This window comes from Hyla sarda, chromosome 2 (assembly GCF_029499605.1).
Source record: "Hyla sarda isolate aHylSar1 chromosome 2, aHylSar1.hap1, whole genome shotgun sequence".
Classification (NCBI taxonomy): Eukaryota; Metazoa; Chordata; class Amphibia; order Anura; family Hylidae; genus Hyla; species Hyla sarda.
The window spans coordinates 253,556,104-253,577,843 of NC_079190.1; the positions used below are offsets into that span (position 1 = coordinate 253,556,104).

Below are 21,740 nucleotides of genomic sequence, written 5' to 3' on the forward strand. Positions count from 1 at the left end.
AACGCAACAAATTGCTGGGCATCCAAAGCAAACAAATGACTCAAGGTAGCAGTATCCTATGAAGCACCTACTATATTGCATTATGTATAACAAAGTTACAAGGCTCCTCAAAAGGAGTTGTAGCTTTGTCAGTGTATTATAGCTTCCGTATATATGTATGTAATAAATGTAACATATGTCTGATTGCTTCTCTGTATTAGTTGTAAAGTCATTTATTAATGTTGTAACAAAATTCCATTGTCCAAGCACTCTGTGAATAACTGAATAATAATGTACATTCTGTTTACTGCCTCTCTCTGTCCTATTTACTTTAATGCTTGTTTGTGATATTGCAGTGTTGTGTTTCCTAATGAAACTTCAGTAATGCTACCGTGGAAGCTAAAAATGAATGTTTGTACGCCCATCTTCTAACCAAGCATTGAAGATCCCGTTTAAAGACAATGCTAACTATCATAAGCTTTTGTGTATTATGTGTCAGTTGATGTAAACTAATTTAGTTAACACAATAATATGTTTCCTTTCTATAAAATAACTTTTCTAACAATCCTTTTTTTTCCACTTTATAGTGTCTTACGGAGAAGAAGGATGAAGTGGTAAGTTTACCAAGTAAAAAACTTACCGTAAGAAACGTATTCTGCATGTTGCACAAAGACCTCACAAAAATCTCTATTTTTTTTAGGGAGATGAACCTGATTCTGGATGTGAAGGCCACCAAGGTATTCCAGGATTACCTGGTCTAAAGGGTGAAGAGGTAAGTACCCTGGACTATGCTGTAGGTGACCCTATATAGAGAATTTCCCTAAGTCTCATTCTTTGATTGGTCTTTTATCAGGGAGCTCCAGGTTCAAGAGGATTTCCTGGTGCTCCAGGACCACCAGTAAGTATTTTATCAAAATACAACTTATAGTGATCCCTAACATTACAATGGCTTTAGGTTACAGTATGTTCAGCATACAATGGCCTTTCCTTTGTCATTGTCCCTTGAAACTACATTTAACATATTATTTCTCTGTACTGCTCATCTGCAGCACATGCGATTGACTAGAAGATCCAGCCAAGCAGCATGAGCATTGCATTGGTAAAACACCTGTATTACTGAAGTGCATGCACCTACTGACTTTAGTAGTGCCTCTCTAGAGTACAATGTGGTATTTCATGTTCTGTACTGTTGTTTCCCTGTACCAGGATGAACTACATCTTTAAACACCATGTACAGATGGCTTAATTTTATTTTTACTGTACACAGCATTTGTACAGTACAAGACCCTGAAGAAGCTCTTGACCCCATATAGGAAATTATTTTTGCAGATCTTTCATTCTTTTATATGTAAAGAAATGCTTTATAATTTTTTCCTATTTTGGGTTGGCATTGTGAAGGCTTTAGAACAAATTATTATTTTGTGATTAAAATAAGTTATGGTTAGAGATGAGCTAACTGAATCTGGCATACCCGAGTCTGGGCAGAACTGTAGGCAAAGTTTAGTTCTGCCCCAAAAGCAAACTTTGGCCATTTTGCTTCAGCTGAACCCAGTAAAATGGCATTGGTGCCATGTGAGAATGGGAAAAGGAAGGAGAAGCACTTTGGGGGTAACCAAAAAAATACCTTGCAGATAGTAGGAATGGTCACATGATCTCAGGTTAGCCAATTGTCTTGCAAAAAATAGAAAGGATCACCTGACCTCAGGGAAAACCGATAATGCCTTACATACAGCTCTCAGCCAATCAGGAGGCAGTAACGGGGAGCGTTAGGGGCATTAAAGCCTGTGCATGAATCTGGAGTATTAGAGAGAACAGCTAAAAGGAGAAGATCTGTGTGAGGGACAGTGTGTGCAGTGTGTACAGCCCAGACAGGAACAGGATCACTCCACTACTACAATATTCCAAAGCACAGAAAACACATTGCAGACAGTTTGCTGTCTTTGTTCAAAATCGGAGTCATTGTTAAGAGTGGCAGTTTTTTCGTTTGTGGTACACTCAAGGGAAAAAGCAGTGAACACAAAAGTTTTGTGTCACTTTTGTGCATAGTTGTTTAAGTGTAAATTCAAGTGTGCTCATTTTTTTCTTTTTTTTGTAGTAGCACGCAAGTAGGTGGGGAGATTGTAAAGGAAAAAACTTTTTTTTTCCTTGAGTTTTGAAAACACATTGTCTAATTCCATAATAACCGTGTCAGCTTTTTTTGCAGTGGCACACAAATAGGTAGGGAAAATGACAAGAAGAAAATTCCATTGCTTCTTCCCATACCTTTGTGTGCATGTTAACACCGGCAGGCAACTGCCGCCAAAAATAAAAGAATAATTTTTGGACCTTTTTTTAAATTAAAAAAGCATAACAAATCTGCAAGTGCAGTGTGTTTTTAAACAAGCTGTTAATTACCACAGGTACCATCTGTTTACCCATAGCCATACTTGCTACCATAACTTTGACATTAACTTAAAAACTGTTTAAAAGTACATAGTACATATGCTCAGGGGTCAAGTCCTGGAATAAAAAAAAAGTGTGGGAACTCATCCAAGATTTTTCACTCAAGAGCTGGTCCTTCAGGACTCCAGCTAATGGGAACATTGCTCCATCTGTAGAAAAGGTGCAGGAACTCTGTTCCCATGCGTTCCTGCAGGACATGAGCTCTGGATATGCTCCTAGATTATGTTACAGTGTTTTACAGAGATTTGAGTTCTTAGTATTATACACAAGTTTAAACATTTTCGCTGAGGTCTGGGTTTGCCTCAAACTTAGTTGGTGCAAACGTATTGACAAAATTCAGGGAACCTGCCAGACCAAACATTTGAAAGGTTCTCTCATCTCTAGTTAGGATCTAAAGTTAAAAATACTTTTCATTTTCAACATACAATAGTTATCCAGAAGTGCATTAATATTGTAACTCGAGGGACCATTGTATCAGTCTTACTGTTTTAGCAAAGAGAAATATCATATATTAACTGAACCCTTTTTTTAGACTCCGTGAATGAATGACTTCAAATACATGGTTGTTGAGATGTATGGGAATGTTTATTGTGTCGTGTTTCCTCGAAAGCATCTTCTTGACGGCTGTTCTGCCTCATAGAAGACCAGGAAAAGAGCATGGATTAATCCACACAGTGGGCGTACAGCATTATGCCGTTCCCACCTTAAGAGAAGCCATCAAACCAGGAAAACACAACCAAATGCAATATTTGCCCAATAAGCCTCTCAATAAAGTTTCAGCTTGTTCTTGACTATCTACTACAGCATGTATAGGAGCTTATTGTGTAAATATTGTATTGAGTCAAGTATCTCTTTCCAGTATTGACTCTAGATCACACTGGATCAGTCTGCCATTTGTTTGCAGACAGAATGACTAATTAAAATACAAGAATATTAGTATTTTATGAGGGATCTCAAAACAAGAGTTTCTTGGTTTGGAATATACAGCCAGGGACCACATAAAGTACATTGTAAAAATTGTAAAATAATGCTATTAATATGATTCCTTCTGGAAAGAATCCAGTCTATCTTTGGCAAAGTGTAATATTTAACAACTCTAACAGTATTAATAACAATGTTGATGCTCCTTTATTCAGAGGGTCAGGTTGTTTCACTCTCTTGGATACAGGGTGCTCTTGCTCCTCCTTCCAATAACTGTGGCTTTGTGGATTGTGATACCCCTATTTTTTCCCTCAGGGGCCCCCAGGTTTTCCAGGCTCTCCTGGCTCCCCCGGACTACCTGTAAGAATATAACTCTGCTCCCACCTGCTCACTCGCTTATCCTAAATGCCCAATGCACATAACTTCACCAGCGCTGTGCCAATAAACTTACCTCTTGTGCAACACCTAATGCAAATTTCATCTCTTATGTGCCCAAAGTCTTATTACTTGTGAGACAATCTTCATCCCTTGTGTTTCACAATTCACCGTCTTTGTGTCCTTAAACTGCCACATTTTCTGTATTTTCAGATGTTTACGTTTCCATACCATTTTGTCCATTTATACTCAAATATCCAAGTATACGTAGTTAAACAGTGCAGTTAAACAAGATTTTGAAAGCTAGCCAAGTTATTTATTTATTTCAATAAATCAGGAGTATTAGAAGATTGAACTTGATAGGTTTTTGATTTCAAGTAAAAGTTACAGAAACTTAAACTACAGAACAGTTAAAGGGGTCAATAACATATTGGATGCTCAGTTGCTCAAACCCAACACATGCAGACAAGGCGAAAATTCCCATTCAGCTAATCGCTGGCCACGGTGATTGGCTGTGCATTTCCTGTGTATCCACATTTCCCTACAAAGTAGTGAGCAGCAGAGACTTAGGCAGCATTTGAAGACACCTTTTAGAGTTGGTCCACACGCTAGTATAAGTTTTGCACACTACAAGGGAACGCACAGCTGTATAACCTAGAAGCTTGAGTGAGAATGTAGCTGTCTTTGAAGAGATCTGCAAAACAGGCACTACCTACCCCAACGTTACCCCCACTTTAAGTGTTATGTTTCTATTAAAACTTGAAAGCACCATCCTGTCCTTAAATCTTATATGTCCCTGTAAGCCCAGTGTCTTATTGTCCTAGTCAAGCCTTTCACGTGTATTTGTTCACCTAACCTAGCTGTTTTGTGTCTTTGTATTTGGTGAGTGGGATTCCCTTATTCTGCAATGTTTGGTGTACCTTTTACTATACTATATGTACGGGGTCTGTATCAAGCAACAGAACTATTATAACTCTTGCTTAAACACCATTAGTAAATGTCAATTAATGGATCGGTCCTAGGACTTATGATGGCATGACTTTTGAAAAATGCATAGTCCATCTTCCAGAATAAATTTTATTTAAAATTCCAATATTATATCTGATTGAACTAGCTTACTGGTATTGTTGAGCACCAATTTCCTAAAACAAAATTTACTATCTACCCCAACTAAATATAGCCTGATACACATCCCTCCAATCTTTTGTAATTGTAACCGGTGTTCTGTATATTATACAACCGCTGTCACCTGTTACTGATATACTCCTGTAGTTAAATGTCTAACTTCTCACGTCATTAACCAATCATTAGACTGATGCTAATGTGATGTATAACTTCTTATTCAAATGAAAATGACAATATAAAGATGCACCAATGACAAATATCTTCCACTGGAAGATGCAGTCTCCAAATTGTTATGAACAATTTCTCTACAGTTTTAAAAAAGAGAGATCAAATACCCACACTTGGTTGCAATTTCTTGTAATTGTAAGCAAGTGTCATTATAAAGAATTTTCCTGATATGATTCCCTCCTCTAACCATTGAAAATAGGTAAGTATCAATTCTGCTCCAAGGGGAAATAAACTCCAGATTATTAATAACATGTGGAGTTTACTCCTGGGGCAAATAATTAGATAGAAATTTATTATGTCTGTTTTATTTTTAAAGGGAATGCAGGGGGAAAGAGGACCACCTGGGCCTCACGGAGATAAAGGAGAGCAGGTAAGACAAGAGCAGGTCAGATAAAGACCTATTGTTTAATCAAGTTTTTTTGTTACAACGTTTTTCAAATTTAGCGTTTTTTTCCCTGCTTTCTGTAGAATGACCTCTGAAAAGGTCACAAAAAATTACCAGTAGCATCCCCAATTCATCTTATTAGGACAGTCTATTGCTGTCCATGAGTCCTGCTGTACAGTATATACAAACTGCTTATAAAAACAGCAGAGGTAAGATAGCAGCCCCCATAATGTACAAAAAAATGAAATAAAAAAATATTGCAATCAGAAAAAAAATGGATTAGAAAAAAGAAAATGGCCCTCATTTACTATTCTAAACCTGACCTCTTTTGTCGGGTTTTTTTGTCGCATCTTTGTCTGCGCCATGTCGCAGACATCCTGCGCCAGTCTGCGACACGATGCGACATTTTATCCCGAAGGACCCGATGTGGATTCTCCCAAACCCGAAAAAGGGGCGTTACCCGACATTTGTGAGCTTTCCCATGTATTTATTAAGGTTTCCAACCAAAATTTGTTGTATTGTTGTGGATTTTTTCCCGAGAGCTCAGAGGAGTTGGAAACCAAAACCAACAAAACCCACGTGCCACAAACAGGATGCGACATAATAATAAATACCAGGGGAAAAAAGCAGTCGGGTAAGAAAGCAAGATAGACTTACAACCCGATTTTCTTAGTAAATGAGGGCCAATGTTTTAGTATCTGCCTCTAATGTGTAAAAAAAAAAATCTAGGTGACACATCCCATTTAATGGCACATTCATAGAGCATTTCTTTTTTCAGTATTTTCACCCCTTTTAACCCTTCATAGATTTTTTTGGTCACTTCAAATTGATAAAAAAATATATAGAACATGCGTTCTCATACAGCCCCGTATATGAAAAAATAAATGTTTTATAGGGGTAAGAAGAGAACAATTTTAAGTATACTCATTTATTCAAGTTATAATTTTTTAAAAGAAGTAAAATAAAAAAAGACCTATATAAATTGGGTATAGTTGTAATCATATGGACCTATGGAATAAAGGTAATTAGTGTTTGTACACTGCGTAAAAACAAAACCCCCTAAAAAAATTGTCCAATTTTGCCCCACAAATATAATAATAATTTTTTTTTGGCTTTGTCATAGATTTTTGGTAATGAGTGATGAACTTACAAAGTACAATTGGTCACTCATAAAACAAGCCCTTACTGTATATGGGTCTGTATGTGATAATTATAAGTTCTGGCTCTTAGAAGGTGAGGAGGAAAAAATGAAAAAGCAAAAATGAAAAATTGCTGTGTCCTTAAGGTATTCAACTCCAGAAACTGGTTCCTAATAAATTCTACTTTTCACTTTTCTTTTTAACTTACAAATACTGATGCTAAATACTGATGAAAATACTGCCATGTAAAAGATTCATCATAAAGTAAAACGTCTACAAAAAAAAGTATTCATAGCATTATAAAAAGTGATCGCCTATTACATTAGGAATGATGTGTGTCCCATGTTCTACTGGTAAGCAACCAATTCTTCACACTTAACATGGCTGATCACTTACCATTATGTTTATGCAAAGTAGCTTCTCTGAAACTCTGAACCTAATTAAAGTAATAAAACATTTTTATTATATGGATTTTGCAACGGTTGCACTGCTTGAATAAGTCTTACATGAGTGCTACTTAAATACTGCAAACACGTAAAAAAATTCATTTTATGTGCGTTTTATTTTGACTAGCAAAATAGTAATTTACTGGCATAATTAATGTATATTATATCGTTAATACACAAAGAAAGTAACATTTATTATAAAATATTTAGGTTATTATGAAGCTTAACCCCTTCCCGCAGAATGTCATATATAAACGCCGGGTTGTGCAGTGCGTTCGCGCATCCCGGCGTTTATAAATGACATGCAGTTAACCCGGCGATGCGCAGCATCGCACGGGTTAACTGGCAGAAGTCCCGCTGTTTCCAGCAGGGGACAACTTCTGCTTCACCCCCAGGACCATCAATTGATGGTTCTGGTCAGCGATCACTGTGATTGGTCCCTGTGGACCAATCACAGTGATCTGGGGTGAAAGTTCAGATCCCCCGCACTGCCCGCCCCTGGAAGTCGGGCAGAACGGGGGACGAAGCGCTGCAGGGGCTCGCGGGGACCTGCGGCATTCGGGGGGAACACGTGGGGACCGGCGGACTTACCTGATCCAGCGGCGGGACCGAGGAGCAGCGCGGGACCGGCCACGTGGACGAGCAGCGACGGGTGAGTATATGGTCCTCAGAAGCAGCAGTGAAGATCTTCACTGCTGCTTCTAGGAGTCTGAAAACTACAACTCCCAGCATGCCTAGACAGCCTTTGGCTGTCTGGGCATGCTGGGAGTTGTAGTTTTGCAACATCTGGAGGGCCTCAGTTTGGAGACCATTGTATAATGGTCTCCAATCTGTGCTCTTCCAGCTGTTGCAAAACTACAACTCCCAGCATGCACTGACTGTCCAGGCATGCTGGGAGTTTTAGTTAAGCAACATCTGGCCCTTCAGATGTTGCCGAACTACAACTCCCAGCATGCCCTTCAGCTGTCTGGGCATGCTGGGAGTTGTAGTTTTGCAACAGCTGGAGACACACAGGTTGGGAAACATTGTTTCTAACTCAGTGTTTCCTAACCTGTGTGCCTCCAGCTGTTGCAAAACTATAACTCCCAGCATGCACTAAAGACCATGCATGCTGGGAGTTGTAGTTTTGCAACATCTGGAGGGCCCCAGTTTGGAGACCATTGTATAATGGTCTCCAATCTGTGCTCTTCCAGCTGTTGCAAAACTACAACTCCCAGTATGCACTGACTGTCCAGGCATGCTGGGAGTTTTAGTTCAGCAACATCTGGCCCTTCAGATGTTGCCGTACTACAACTCCCAGCATGCCCTTCAGCTGTCTGGGCATGCTGGGAGTTGTAGTTTTGCAACAACTGGAGACACACTGGTTGGGAAACATTGTCTGTTTCTAACTCAGTGTTTCCTAACCTGTGTGCCTCCAGCTGTTGCAAAACTATGACTCCCAGCATGCACTAACAGACCATGCATGCTGGGAGTTGTGGTTTTGCAACAGCTGATGCAAGCCCCCCCCCGCCCCGCCACCCCCGTGAATGTACAGGGTACATTCACATGGACGAGGGTTTTACAGTGGGTTTCTCGCATCTTGAGATGCAGCAAATTTTGCGCTGGGAAACTCGCTGTAATCCCCCGCCCATGTGACTGTACCCTAAAAACACTACACTACACTAACACAAAATAAAATAAAAAGTTAAAAACACTACATATACACATACCCTTACACAGCCCCCCTCCCCCAATAAGAACGTCCGGTACACCACTGTTTCCAAAGCAGAGCCTCCAGCTGTTGAAAAACAACAACTCCCAGTATTGTCGGACAGCCGTTGACTGTCCAGGCATGCTGGGAGTTTTGCAACAGCTGGAGGCACCCTGTTTGGGAATCACTGGCGTAGAATACCCCTATGTCCACCCCTATGCAAATCCCTAATTTAGGCCTCAAATGCACATGGCGCTCTCACTTTGGAGCCCTGTCGTATTTCAGGGCAACAGTTTAGGGCGACATATGGGGTATCGCTGTAATCGGGAGAAATTGCGTTACAAGGTGTGGGGGGCTTTTTCTTCTTTAACCCTTCATGAAAAGGAAATGTTGGGGTCTACACCAGAATGTTAGTGTAAACATTTTTTATTTTTTACACTAACATGCTGATGTTGCCCTATACTTTAAATTTTCACAAGAGGTAAAAGGGAAAAAAGTCCCCCAAAATTTGTAACGCAATTTCTCCCGACTACAGAGATACCCCATATGTGAGCGCAAAGTGCTCTGGGGGCGCACAACAAGGCCCAGAAGGGAGAGTGCACCATGTACATTTGATGTGATTTGCACAGGGGTGGCTGATTGTTACAGCGGTTTTGAGAAACGCAAAAAAAAAACCAAACCCCACATGTGACCCCATTTCGGAAACGACACCCCTCACGGAATGTAATGAGGGGTGCAGTGAGAATTTACACCCCACAGGTGTCTGACGGATCTTTGGAACAGTGGTCCATGAAAATGAAAACTTGTACAGCCCACTGTTCCAAAGATCTGTCAGACACCAGTGGGGGGTAAATGCTCACTGTACCCCTTGTTACGTTCCTCAAGGGGTCTAGTTTCCAAAATGGTATGCCATGTGTGGTTTTTTTTGCTGTTCTGGCACCTTAGGGGCTTCCTAAATGCGACATGCTCCCCGAGCAAAATTTGCTCTCAAAAAGCCAAATATGACTCCTTCTCTTCTGAGCATTGTAGTTCGCCCATAGTGCACTTCAGGTCAACTTATGGGGTACCTACATACTCAGAAGAGATGGGGTTACAAATTTTGGGGAGTATTTTCTGCTATTAACCCTTGCAAAAAGGTGAAATTAGGGGGGAAACACACATTTTAGTGGAAATTTTTTTTTTTTTTTTTACATATGCAAAAGTCATCAAACACCTGTGGGGTAATAAGGCTCACTTTATTCCTTATTACATTCCTCAAGGGGTCTAGTTTCCAAAATGGTATGCCATGTGGGTATTTTTTGCTGTTCTGGCACCATAGGGGCTTCCTAAATGCGACATGCCCCCCGAGCAAAATTTGCTCTCAAAAAGCCAAATATGACTCCTTCTCTTCTGAGCATTGTAGTTCACCCATAGTGCACTTCAGGTCAACTTATGGGGTACCTCCATACTCAGAAGAGAAGGGGTTACAAATATTGGGGGGTATTTCCTGCTATTAACCCTTGGAAAAATTTGAAATTTGGGGGGAAACACACATTTTAGTGAAAAAAAAATATTTTTTTTTTACATATGCAAAAGTCGTGAAACACCTGTGGGGTATTAAGGCTCACTTTATTCCTTGTTACGTACCTCAAGGGGTCTAGTTTCCAAAATGGTATGCCATGTGAGGGTTTTTTGCTGTTCTGGCACCATAAGGGCTTCCTAAATGCAACATGCCCCCAAATACCATTTCAGAAAAACGTACTCTCCAAAATCCCCTTGTCGCTCTTTCCCTTCTGAGCCCTCTACTGCGCCCGCCGAACACTTTACATAGACATATGAGGTATGTGCTTACTCGAGAGAAATTGGGCTACAAATATAAGTATACATTTTCTCCTTTTACCCCTTGTAAAAATTTAAAAATTGGGTCTACAAGAACATGCGAGTGTAAAAAATGAAGATTGTGAATTTTCTCCTTCACTTTGCTTCTATTCCTGTGAAACACCTAAAGGGTTAAAATGATGACTGAATGTCATTTTGAATACTTTGGGGGGTGCAGTTTTTATAATGGGGTCTTTTGTGGGGTATTTCTAATGAGAAGACCCTTCAAATCCACTTCAAACCTGAACTGGTCCCTGAAAAATAGTGAGTTTGAAAATTTTGTGAAAAATTGGAAAATTGCTGCTGAACTTTGAAGCCCTCTGGTGTCTTCCAAAAGTAAAAACTCGTCACTTTTATGATGCAAACATAAAGTAGACATATTGTATATGTGAATAAATTTTTTTTTTATTTGTAATATACATTTTCCTTACAAGCAGAGAGCTTCAAAGTTAGAAAAATGCAAAATTTTCAAATTTTTCATCAAATTTTAGGATTTTTCACAAGGAAAGGATGCAAGTTACCACAAAAATTTACTACCATGTTAAAGTAGAATATGTCACGAAAAAACAATCTCGGAATCAGAATGATAACTAAAAGCATTCCAGAGTTATTAATGTTTAAAGTGACAGTGGTCAGATGTGCAAAAAACGCTCTGGTCCTTAAGGCCAAAATGGGCTTGGTCCTGAAGGGGTTAAAGGGGTACTCTGCTGGAAAAAAAAATGTTTTAAATCAACTGGTGCCAGAAAGTTAAACAGATTTGTAAATTAATCTTCTCATATAGAAAAAAAACAGACACTTAGCACTGCTACCCACTCAATTAGCAACGAACGTATTCTTACCTCTGTTAGCTGATCCACGCCAGGTGGTGCTCTCTGTCTTAAGACACAGTCCAATGCATAAACTTCAACGAGATAGAAAAAGATCAGGGCAACTCACCACATGCGTATCTTCAATCCTTCTTTATTCAAGACAACATAGGGAATACATACAGTGCAGGACACAGGTGGACAGTAGACAGGGGATGTAAGATGGGGCTGTCTTACATCCCCTGTCTACTGTCCACCCGTGTCCTGGACTGTATGTATTCCCTATGTTGTCTTGAATAAAGAAGGATTGAAGATACGCATGTGGTGAGTTGCCCTGATCTTTTTCTACTTCGTTAAATATTTGTAAATTACTTCTATTAAAAAAAATCTTAATCCTTCTAGTAATTCTAAGCTTCTGTATGCTCCACAGGAAGTTCTTTCCTTTTTGAATTTCCTTTCTGTCTGACCACAGTTCTCTGCTGACACCTCTGTCCAATTCAGGAACTGTCCAGAGCAGGAGAGGTTTGCTATGGGGATTTGCTCCTACTCTGGACAGTTCATAAAATGGTCAGAGGTGTCAGCAGAGAGCACTGTGGTCAGACAGAAAGGAAATTCAAAAAGTAAAAGAACTTCCTGTGGAGCATACAGAAGCTTAGATGTACTAAAAGGATTAAGATTTTTTAATAAAAGTGATTTAGAAATCTTTTTAACTTTCTGTCATCAGTTGATTTAAAACAAAAACAAAATTTCCAGTGGAGTACCCCTTTAATTACATTTTTGAATGCTGGTCGTCAGAAATGTCAGCTTGACACATTCAGTGTTGGTTGACTCTTCCTCTATGCTAAGGCTGGGTCCACACTACGTTTTGTCCCATACGGGAGCGCATACGGCAGGGGCGAGCTAAAAGCTCGTGCTCCCGTATGTGACCGTATGCGCTCCCGTATGCCATTCACTTCAATGAGCCGACCGGAGTGAAACGTTCGGTCCGGTCGGCTCATTTTTGCGCCGTATGCGCTTTTACAACCGGACCTAAAACCGTGGTCAACCACGGTTTTAGGTCCGGTTGTAAAAGCGCATACGGCGCAAAAATGAGCCGACCGGACCAAACGTTTCACTCCGGTCGGCTCATTGAAGTGAATGACATACGGGAGCGCATACGGTCACATACGGGAGCGCGAGGTTTTAGCTCCCTCCTGCCGTATGCGCTCCCGTATGGGACAAAACGTAGTGTGGACCCAGCCTAACAACAGTTCTGCAAGGGAATCAAATTTATAAACATGATATCTTCAAAACAAACATGTTTTTAGTCCAGATTCCTTAGAGGGACTTTTCTCTCAAGGTTTATGTATTCTGGGTTTGACACATCAGTCAACACTGTATAGTCATGAAAATATTAAAGCGGTTTAAAAAAAAAAATAATATATATATATATATATATATATATATATATATATATATACTCACAAGCCCCAAACTCCCGAAGCTACAGTTACATTTTTCATTCCCCACAGCTCACTGCTGCTTCCTGATGTGTCGGCCATTCAATGGCCACAGTACAGTATTGACAAGCTCAGCCATTGAGGTCAATGTTTCACAGGAACCATAAAGCAGTAGTGAGCTATGGGGACCAGGAGAGCCAGACTGGCAACTGGTGGGGATCTCTCTCTCTCTCTCTCTGGAACTGGAATACCCCTTTTAAAAAATATATTTTTTTCTCATAAAAAGTTCTAAATCATAAAAATGCAATCATAAAAACTAAGAAACTAAGGAAACTAAGGAAAAAAAAAATTTCCAACACTTTGTCTTCATTTTCTGTATTTTAAGACACACTCAAACACCTATGTAATTTTTCTTCTCCTAATTTAGGGACCCCCTGGTCTTCCTGGATATCCTGGAAATTTGGGCCCCCCAGGACTTCCTGTAAGTAGATGTTTTATAACAGAAACATCAGTAGCATATAGCCTTGCAGTTATCTTCTCGATATTTAAAGGCAATCTTCACTGTGGTGTTTCAGAGAACTCATCGTTTAAAAACCAGATGGAAATAGGGCTTTAGGTCACTGGGGTGGTTCCTGGCTGTTCTTCCCCACTCTGTCCAGTTGTGCTTCAATCATAGATGTATATACTCAAATGGGGAGAGAGCTATCAATCAAGCTCAGCAAAGTGGGGGCCGAACAGGTGACTTAAAACCCTATTCCCAGACCATTTTCAACTATGATTTTTCTGAGCCTTGACCATTCATGCAAACTCATCTGACTGAAAACGTATATTCTTAAAGCTAACCTGTCAGCAGTAAAACAAGTCTCCTGTAAATAAGCTGATGGCTAGATAGAGCCAGACATCCGGATTTAGAGAACGCCTTTTCAGTGCTGATATATAAGCCTTTTTGTTAAAATTTAAGTGAAGCTTAAGTGCCCAGTCGATATTGCCCAGTACAGCAAGAGTCTAAGTATGTCCAGCCATGTGCCCTTTTGTACCACCCCACACATACATCCACTTACCCCATTTCATTGAAAATCAAAAGATATAGAGGACATGGATTGGACTTACCTGTGTACCTGCCATGCTTGGGAATGCCCCCTGGACAATTAAGTCTCATTTGCTTAATAACAAGAGAGCTTATATCTTAGCACCAGAAAAGACTATGGAGATTAAAAAATGAGAACTAATGACTAGCCCTATGTATCCATGGGCTTACTTACAGTCCAGTTTCCCTGCTGACAGTTAAACTACCAAAGTGCCTTTTAACACTAGCTTAAATAACATACAGATTTATGGACAGGTGGTTTGTCCCAAGTCTTTTTCCTTTAGTTCTTTATGCAATGGTCATATTATATACATAGTTACATAGTAAGTAGGTTGAAAGAAAATCCATTGCTACAGAATGGAAAACAATTCTTCCGGACCTCTACTGGCAAACAGCCAACCATCTGACTCATCCTGTGGGAGAATCTTCCATTACTTTAGAATTTTATCAATTAGTTCCAGTTCCCATAGACGTCAGAAAAGGCAACATTTTCCCTGTGCCATCTGCAAATAAACTAGGTTATTGAATATATATATGATCATTTCTTTTAGTTGAGTATAAATAGAAAGCTGTTGGTCCTTAAATCTTTGTACTTATAAAATGGTGTGACTAATCTATAAAATATATATTTATTCATAAAATAAAATATTATCAAAACATACCTAAGAATTAAATGAAAATGTAAACGTTTATAAATAAAGTTTAAAATTCTGTGCCATCATGAATTGTTTGTGGTATAAAAATGATGCCAGTACCTGTAGACATGACCAAGCTAGAAGGTGATTGAATGCAGTAAAGCAGCACACTCTGTCCTAACATGTTAGCACCCACATGTGAGGATTTTGCTTTAAATAATATCACTAATAATAACTTTAACTGATATAGTAAAAATATATCCGTGGCAACTCAAGATAATACAGTGAGTTTTTAGTAAGTCAAAGCATCAAAATATGTTCATTTGATGTTTCTCTTAAAGCATTTTATATGTTTCAGGGTAGTAAAGGTGAACGAGGATACACTGGACCAGCAGGAGAAAAAGGAGAGTCAGTAAGTTGATAATATTCATTATGATGTTGTTGGACATGTTTGTTCATATTTACAGACAAGATAACGCTCAGCTTCATAAAGCTTAGTTCATATCACATTTTCCATACAGTTGGCGGTAGGCATCTAGAATTAAAAAAATAAAATAAAAAAGTTTTCTAGAGATATACTGGACTGCTTCCATAGACTATAACTTAAGAAGTCAAAGAACTATAAGGAATGTTTACATCCTCTTTGGAAAAAGAAAACAAATCTGTCAAGCTGATACCAACTACATAACATTTTATATATATCTGTTAGATGGATCAATAAAACAAGCATGCATTGTACTCATTTTACGTTTATATCTATCTTTAAGAAAGAAAACCCAAAAAAGGGGTGTGGCCACCTGGGAAAAGGAAGGTGGTCGCCGAAAAGGGGGCGTGTCCCAACATTTTTTTAAATTCTCAATTTACAAAGGTTTTTCACATAAAATGCCGGATTTGAGGTCTGGAAAACCCCACAGCTCAGATCATTTGCAAAAAAAAAAGCAAAACATAGGGAAAAGTGCAAAATGTAGGGAAACATTAGTAAATACCGTGGAAAAATATCTGTTGGGAAAGAAAAAACACAAAGATAAACTCCACTCCACTCTTAGTAAATCAGGGCCATTGTGGCACATTGCACCAAAATCTCACAACTTACACTCTGGGATGGAGAAAGATAGAGGCTCATTTCATTCAGTGTGGAGACTTTGTGAAGACATCACAGGACATATCAACACTTTTTGGTAAAATTCTTAGAGACACATTTTCAACAGGATGGTGAACCTAGGTGCTATTGTCTCCAGCAACAAAGATTTGACCCCATCTCAATCTACAAGCATAGCCATAACAGATGGAGATGGAGCTGCAGTGGAATTCCACTCCTAAAGTTCTGTAGTGTGAACATACCTTTTTGCAGACTTTATTACTACTATCCCTCCCCCACAAACATTATATATTTATTTATATACAGTACAGACCAAAAGTTTGGACACACCTTCTCATTCGAGTTTTCTTTATTTTCATGACTATGAAAATTGTAGATTCACACTGAAGGCATCAAAACTATGAATTAACACATGTGGAATTATATACATAACAAAAAAGATTGAAACTATGTCAGATTCTAGGTTCTAGCCACCTTTTGCTTTGATTACTGCATTGTACACTCATTCTCTTGATGAGCTTCAAGAGGTAGTCACCTGAAATGGTCTTCCAACAGTCTTGAAGGAGTTCCCAGAGATGCTTAGCACTTGTTGGCCCTTTTTGCTTTCACTCTGCGGTCCAGCTCACCCCAAACCATCTCCATTCGGTTCAGGTCAGGTGACTGTGGAGGCCAGGTCATCTGGCGCAGCACCCCATCACTCTCCTTCTTGGTCAAATAGCCCTTACACAGCCTGGAGGTGTGTTTGGGGTCATTGTCCTGTTGAAAAATAAATGATGGTCCAACTAAACACAAACCGGATGGAATAGCATGCCGCTGCAAGATGCTGTGGTAGCCATGCTGGTTCAGTATGCCTTCAATTTTAAATAAATCCCCAACAGTGTCACCAGAAAAGCACCCCCACACCTCCTCCTCCACACCAGCACACCTGTGAAGTGAAAACCATTTCAGGTGACTACCTCTTGAAGCTCAACAAGAGAATGCCAAGAGTGTGCAAAGCAGTAATCAAAGCAAAAGGTGGCTACTTTGAAGAACCTAGAATATGACATATTTTCACACTTTTTTAAGTGTTAATTCATAGTTTTGATGCCTTCAATGTGAATCTACAATTTTCATAGTCATGAAAATAAAGAAAACTCTGAATGAGAAGGTGTGTCCAAACTTTTGGTCTGTACTGTATACAGGGGTCAAGTCCTGGGGAAAAAAGATTTCCACTCATCTTGGAAGCAGCAGAAATAGTAAATAAAATGATGGGGTTAAAAATGCCCTACATAAAAGAAAATAAATAATGATAAAAACTATTACAAATGTTATGGTCAATTCCCCTTACATTTTGCAATAATTCCCAATGAGGAAACTTTTGAGGATTCTGAACTAACACTTTCTTTAGGACATGCCCCTTTTTCTTGAACCCGAATGCAAATTGTAGAGTCTGTGGGTTTCATTCTCATTTTCTGGCACATTTGAGACACAGTTATAGTGCACATGCATTGTGCCAAAACTGGGTCTCACAACATACAATTTTCCATAGACTTTTTTATATAAAGTCACATTTTTTTATAATTATTTTACACTTTTTTTTACTTAACAATGTGTGCATCCAGACTAAACAAACATTAACACATTTTCCTGAAATATTCTACATTTATAATTATTTCCTTTCTAAAATTTAAGGGTCCTCCTGGTATTCCTGGCATTCCTGGCCCTGCTGGACCGGCAGTAAGAACTTACTTTTTATTTTAATTTTTTTTAGTGCTTACTCATATGTGAATATGTGACAGAATTGTACTTCACTTATTTAGGGACCACGAGGAGAAAGAGGAACCTCAGGAAGTACAGGAGAGAAGGGAGATCAAGTGAGTAGCTGCTACATTGAAGGTGTAAAAAATTAAGAAAATATCAGATTTTACTGCTGATTTAGTAGCATCTTTCTGTACAACTTTACTGGACATGTTGCAGTGTTTTATTTTAGGGAAAACTTAAAAATTGGAAATGTTGGGATCTCCATGGTGTGTAATATTTAATATTGCAGGCCTAAATAAAAGTTTTTTTTTTCTGATATAGACAATTTATTAAGGGTAAATAAGCTGTGGCTGTGTATAGGGTCATAAATGCTACACCCCCCTCCCCAGTGATTGACAGCCAACTCCTATAGCCTCCTAGAATATAGTCACACAAGTCATCTATACAAACTTTATGCATCTGGCATCCAATACTGCTGATCTTTATGCTGTTTGGAAAGAAAGTCTCACCTGTTGTGGCTGCAGAAACACACTCCTTCACCCCTACGTATGTTTCAATTCTTCTTCATCAACAGGATCTCAGATCCGTAGCTGTTGTTTTTATATGACATCATTCCAGACCAGATATTCCTTATGTATTTGCACTAGTGTAACACTCACGTTTCTAAAGACAGGAACCCCGGAGGATGTGGATCCTCTGGACCTGTGTGGCAGATGACTCGGACCGTACCAGGGAGCGGAGTCTAAGGTGCCGCTGATTTTCACCAGAGCCCGCCGCAAAGCAGGATGGACTTGCTGCTGCAGGCGGCACCAAGGTCGCTACCCCTGGCACAGCTCGACCACACAGACGGCTGAGGAGATGCGAGACACAGGAGGGATAAGGCAACTCGTAGTCTGTATAGAAGAAGGTCAGGGCAGGCAGCACAGTAGCGTAGTCAATGCGAAGCAGGAGTTCAGTAGGCAGGCAGCAGAGGAGCAAGGCCAAGTCACAAGAGCAAGAGATCTGATACACGGCAAGGCAATACTGAGGAATGCTTTCTCAAAGGCACAAGGCAACAAAGATCCAGCAGGGAACTGAAAAGGGTGGAGGAATTTGTAAATGAGCCACAGGTGGATTCCACTAATGAGCGTACTGGCCCTTTAAATCTAAAAGCTCCGGCGCGCACGTGCCCTAGGGGACGGGGACACGCGTGCCGGAGCAGAGAGGCAGAGGCAGGAGAGAGTGACGGACTGGGACTCGCATGCGGGCGTGTCCCGCGATGCGAGTCCCAGCCTCGTCGGCAGCAGAAGGTAAGGGGACCATGCGCTTACGGCCAGCGTGTGTCGCCGGAGCGCATAACGTAGCAACTAGTATTTTATTTTGAATGTAATCACAGCATCTTATTATAGTTTAGTGATCATTTTAATATAAGAATATATAATAATAAAAATAAATTTTCTTATTTAAGAAAAGGTGTTGTCTTAAACTCTCTATTAGTTGTGTATGACACTAGAATTAGGCCTGGAACCACACAAGCACAATATGTAGTAGACATATTTTTTGGCAGTGTTTTTTATTTATTTTTTAAACCAAGGCTCGAGTGTAGATTGAAGAGGGAAAATTACCATGAAAAAATAAATAATATGTCTCCTGACTTTGTATCCACTTTGTTTGGCTCAAAAATTGTTAAAGACGACAGCAAAAAATGCAGGTGTGATTCTGGCAAAATAATAAGCCAATAAGTCAGTGGTGAAAGCCAGTAACATCTTTGGGCTAAGTTCACACATCAATTACAGTACATTTTCTGCCAATGCAGAAAATGGGCTTGGGCTTTATATCTGCTTTTCCTTAGTACAATGTAGCAGTTATTACAGCCACCATCTCAATGCTCTATCTGACCCTCTTCACAGCAGTGGACTACAGTAGGTTTTTTTCTCTTTATATTCAAATGGGTTTAACTGGTCCAGTATACAACATATTCTATTACCCTTTAGTTAGGATGTTTGCTAACTTTCTCTCTTAAGACCTCACCATTTATAACATAATCTTATTGTGGGTTTGATCATTCGTATTGATAACACAGATATGATGGAGCAGCATGCTGTACCTACAGTCTCAGCACTGAGCCATGTCTTGTATGTAATGTGTAAACAGTGGATGGGGATTATATTAAGGCATTCACAATTTATTGTATTGGAACTTTCCTCTTTTTTTCACAGGGATTTTCTGGTCCACCTGGACTCCCTGGGCTTCAGGTAAGTAACAAAAATGGGAGAAAAAAAAACATTTTCTTATTTTTTTGTAACTGTTATATTTGTTACATACCTTAAACAGTGGGTTTTAATTATTAAGTCCATGTTCACATACTGTTTTTGAGCCCTATTTTGAGCTGAACATAGCTGAAAAAAATGGTCAAAAGCTAAAAGCGGCTAAAATAAGGTGAAAAATTTTCCCAGTGAAATATTACATATTTTCTCCATATTATTTTCCTTTTTATGCACTCATAGTACCATTTGATTCCATCTGTTTGGCTGAGCAAGCAGTAAAGGGCCTAATATAATAATAAAATATAACAACAAGAGTTGGTTAATAAACTAGTATGGTATTTGTATTAGTAGAAGGTCAAGAAACTTGATAATATTCTAATTTCAGGGACCCCCAGGATTTCCAGGAAAGCAAGGGCCAACAGGACCACCTGGGTCACCTGCTGAGAAGGTAAGTTTGTTCTGCATTCATTGGTCTTATTCAACAGATGTCCCAAACACAGTAGTGTATAAATTGTGGTTGGCTGTGTATAAGGTCATAAATGCTACAGAGAGACTTATGCTGCCTCTCCTCGCCCGCTTCCACCCCCTCCCCAACACCGGTAAAAATGAACTCCTACTCATAAAAAAGTAAAAATATAAAAACGAAACCTCAAGTGTTGAATCTCCAAGTATGTTTTTTTGTTAGATACATACTTTGAAACCCCTGGGTCCCAATGCAACATCTGTAACAGGGCCTAACCTACCATGTGACATTCATAAATCTGGAATATTCTTATGTAGCAGAGGGGCCTTTGGACCCCCCCCCCACCCTCATGTTCTAGGGCCCAGGACTGGCTGATTTGGCACAATCTTTAGTTAATATTTCATTATTAAATTATTATTTAAGGGTAATGTCCTTAAGCGTATAAGTGCAGATTATTAAAGCCAAAACCGCTATAATTTCTCTCACCCCTCAATAATTGTATGGAAGGCACATCTGGCTAGACATTTTCCATGCAGTCTTTTATAAATGAGCATCCATTTAATGCATCAACAGATTCGATCTTGGGATCTTGAGCAGAGAAGATAACCTATATAAACAACTCTTACATACATAAAGAATGAAGATGGATAGTAAAACTAATTATATGTATCACAAAGAGATCTATTATATCCCTTTTACTGATGAGTTTCATTTTATCATATTTTCTCACTCATGACATAATTGTAGTTTCTTCCTTTCTTGTTGAGCACAGGGTCCAGAGGGACAACGTGGTTCTCCAGGACTAAGTGGTCCACCTGGTCCTCCAGGGTCTCCAGGAATACAGGTAAATAGTTTTCTTTTGCTAGAATTAATGTGTAATGTAGTGGAGAAACATTAGCATAATTCTGGATTCAATGTTTTAGGGTCCTCCTGGAATTGAAGGTCTTGATGGAAAAGATGGAAAACCTGGCACAAGGGTATGTTCAGTTAAAAATTGAATTGCACGACTCATATTTAGGGGTGGTAGAAGCTCTCATCTTATTCTCATCTTCTTTTCATCTATATTTAATTGTCCATAACACACTATACCCCACTTTATGTCAGTAAAGCTTGTATAAAATTCTACTGAGGAAAAAATTACAGTAAGAAGCAGAGGGCTTAATTGGTTTATGGATTAGATTTCAGTGGATTGCGCAACTAAAAGGAAGTTTCTTGGTAGTTCTTTGTCTTGTTTGCTTCTTTTTGGCTCATGACTTAATTCCCTAACAAGATTTTTTCTGCATGCTTCTCCACCATTAGGGTGATATACCTTGCTCAAAAACATAAAGGGAACATGAAGATAACACATCCTAGATCTGAATGGATGAACTAATCATATGAAATACTTTCGTCTTTACATAGTTGAATGTGCTGACAACAAAATTACACAAAAATTATCAATGGAAATCAAATTTATCAACCCATGGAGGTCTGGATATGTAGTCACACTCAAAATCAAAGTTGAAAACACTAAGGCTGATCCAACTTTGATGTAATTTCCTTAAAACAGGTCAAAATGAAGCTCAGTAGTGTGTGTGGCCTCCACGTGCCCGTATGACCTCCCTACAATGCATGGGCATGCTCCTGATGAGGTGGACT

At 39.3% G+C, this 21,740-nt stretch overlaps 1 protein-coding gene across 1 annotated transcript in view; it reads left to right on the forward strand.

The window, feature by feature from the left end:
* COL16A1 (collagen type XVI alpha 1 chain) overlaps window positions 1–21,740 on the forward strand; it is a 220,089-nt gene that overhangs the window by 182,347 nt on the left and 16,002 nt on the right. Inside the window, exons 46-58 of the mRNA XM_056556974.1 lie at window positions 567–593; window positions 680–751; window positions 833–877; window positions 3,658–3,702; window positions 5,387–5,440; window positions 13,260–13,313; window positions 14,913–14,966; window positions 17,325–17,369; window positions 17,453–17,506; window positions 19,592–19,627; window positions 20,025–20,087; window positions 20,875–20,946; window positions 21,026–21,079. Coding sequence (XP_056412949.1) covers window positions 567–593; window positions 680–751; window positions 833–877; window positions 3,658–3,702; window positions 5,387–5,440; window positions 13,260–13,313; window positions 14,913–14,966; window positions 17,325–17,369; window positions 17,453–17,506; window positions 19,592–19,627; window positions 20,025–20,087; window positions 20,875–20,946; window positions 21,026–21,079 — 675 coding nt within the window. The remainder of the gene's footprint in view (window positions 1–566; window positions 594–679; window positions 752–832; window positions 878–3,657; window positions 3,703–5,386; window positions 5,441–13,259; window positions 13,314–14,912; window positions 14,967–17,324; window positions 17,370–17,452; window positions 17,507–19,591; window positions 19,628–20,024; window positions 20,088–20,874; window positions 20,947–21,025; window positions 21,080–21,740) is intronic.